The 1,493-nt window shown below is 39.8% G+C and overlaps 1 protein-coding gene across 1 annotated transcript in view; it reads right to left on the reverse strand.

Annotated features, from left to right (window-relative positions):
* Nucleotides 1-1,262, reverse strand: part of paplna (papilin a, proteoglycan-like sulfated glycoprotein) — a gene marked incomplete in the record, with an annotated part of 69,681 nt that extends 68,419 nt beyond the window's left edge. Inside the window, 2 exon segments of the mRNA XM_014028705.1 lie at nucleotides 691-877; nucleotides 1,246-1,262. Of these exon segments, the coding sequence (XP_013884159.1) occupies nucleotides 691-877; nucleotides 1,246-1,262 (204 nt within the window).
* Nucleotides 1,263-1,493: the final 231 nt, after the last annotated feature.

Consider the following 1,493-nt stretch of genomic DNA (forward strand, 5'->3'; position numbering starts at 1 on the left):
TTTCTAAATGTATGAATCATATGGTGAAAAACTAACTTTGAAAAATAAATCTGTTCTTTTTTCTTATAAAAGTCTAAATAAAACAAAAATATTGGTGGTAATTTTTGACTGTGTAACTTTACAAATGACACCCCATAAATTACTAAAAGGGGTGAGTATTTCTGCCAGATACTGTAGTTCAGTGTTGGAATCAGGAGCAACTTGTTATTTATTTCAGAGTAAACAGAAAGTTTCCTGAGCGGGGGGGCTGAAGCCCCTCTGACCTGTCAGAACAGCTGTTCCAGTTCTGAAGCCTGGGATGAGAAGAGGCTGACGCTCAGTTTATTCCAGTAAATCTCTGTGATTTGACTCATGATTTTTACAGCTCGTAAAGCCTCGGGTCATTACGAGCTGCTGTGTCCTCAGTCAGCAGGACAAGCTGGGTCTTGTGTCTGATGTCCCGAGTACCACCCCGTCAGAACGCAAACACTAAAACTACAGATTGTTTTAACCATTGTTGGTTTGATACAAGATTCCTGATAAAGTGTTTGACCCTCACCACTTCACACTGTTTCACTCACACTAACACACTAACACACTAACACAGTAACACACTAACACACTGACACACTAACACACTAACACACTGTAAGTGTTTCCTCCAGCTTTGTAAGAAGAGACAGAAATGTCCGAAGGATAAAAAGAACTCACCTTGTTCTGTGGCGTTTTGATGCACACGCTGCTGAATGGTTCAGGACYGGTTCGGTGCAGAGTCTGTCTCAGTCCCAGCAGGAACCTGACCCAGTTCAGATGAAGTCCTGCTGGTGAAACCTCCTCTCTGAGCCTTTTAACCAGCAGCTCCTCCAGCCCCTCCTCACACAACTCTGGGTGTGTGTGGCTGTAATTTCAGAGTGCAAAAATAACAGCCAGTGGGTGTGTGTTAGTTTGTCTTGATCCTAACTGTACATGTAACACTGGGGCAATCATCCAAACCATCTTCTGCAACTACAGGTTCTGGTGTTGAAGCTTGTGAGCCACAAATGAGTCCCAAATGTTGTGATTTTTCTGTCAGGTTCAGCTTTTCATCTGGTTTCTTAGAGGCAGAAAGTCCTGCAGGATATTTCTGTCACTTTTCCTCAGACACAGATGGAGCTTACTGAAATCACASGACCTGAGGACGTCCTGATCAGGATTTGTTTGTCCTCCAAACACATTCAAGACTTAGTATATTACTTTTTATTTTTATTTTTTTTTAACATCACATACCATGACTGTTCCTGCATGGTTGCTGATTGAACGCAGCTGCAGCCACTCTCAGTGATGACATCACAAGCTCAGATTTTTCAATTCATTTCAATTTCTATTCAAACATTTATTCATTTCATTAAAAATACTACATACAATAACAAAAAATAAACCAAAACCAAAAAAGAAAATAAATCAAAATAAAATAAAAGGTAGCAGAAGAAGAATAAATCTTATAATATCTACTCCTTTTTGACCAGAATATATTC

The sequence above is a fragment of the Austrofundulus limnaeus genome, unplaced genomic scaffold (assembly GCF_001266775.1).
Source record: "Austrofundulus limnaeus strain Quisiro unplaced genomic scaffold, Austrofundulus_limnaeus-1.0 Scaffold800, whole genome shotgun sequence".
NCBI classification, from domain to species: domain Eukaryota; kingdom Metazoa; phylum Chordata; class Actinopteri; order Cyprinodontiformes; family Rivulidae; genus Austrofundulus; species Austrofundulus limnaeus.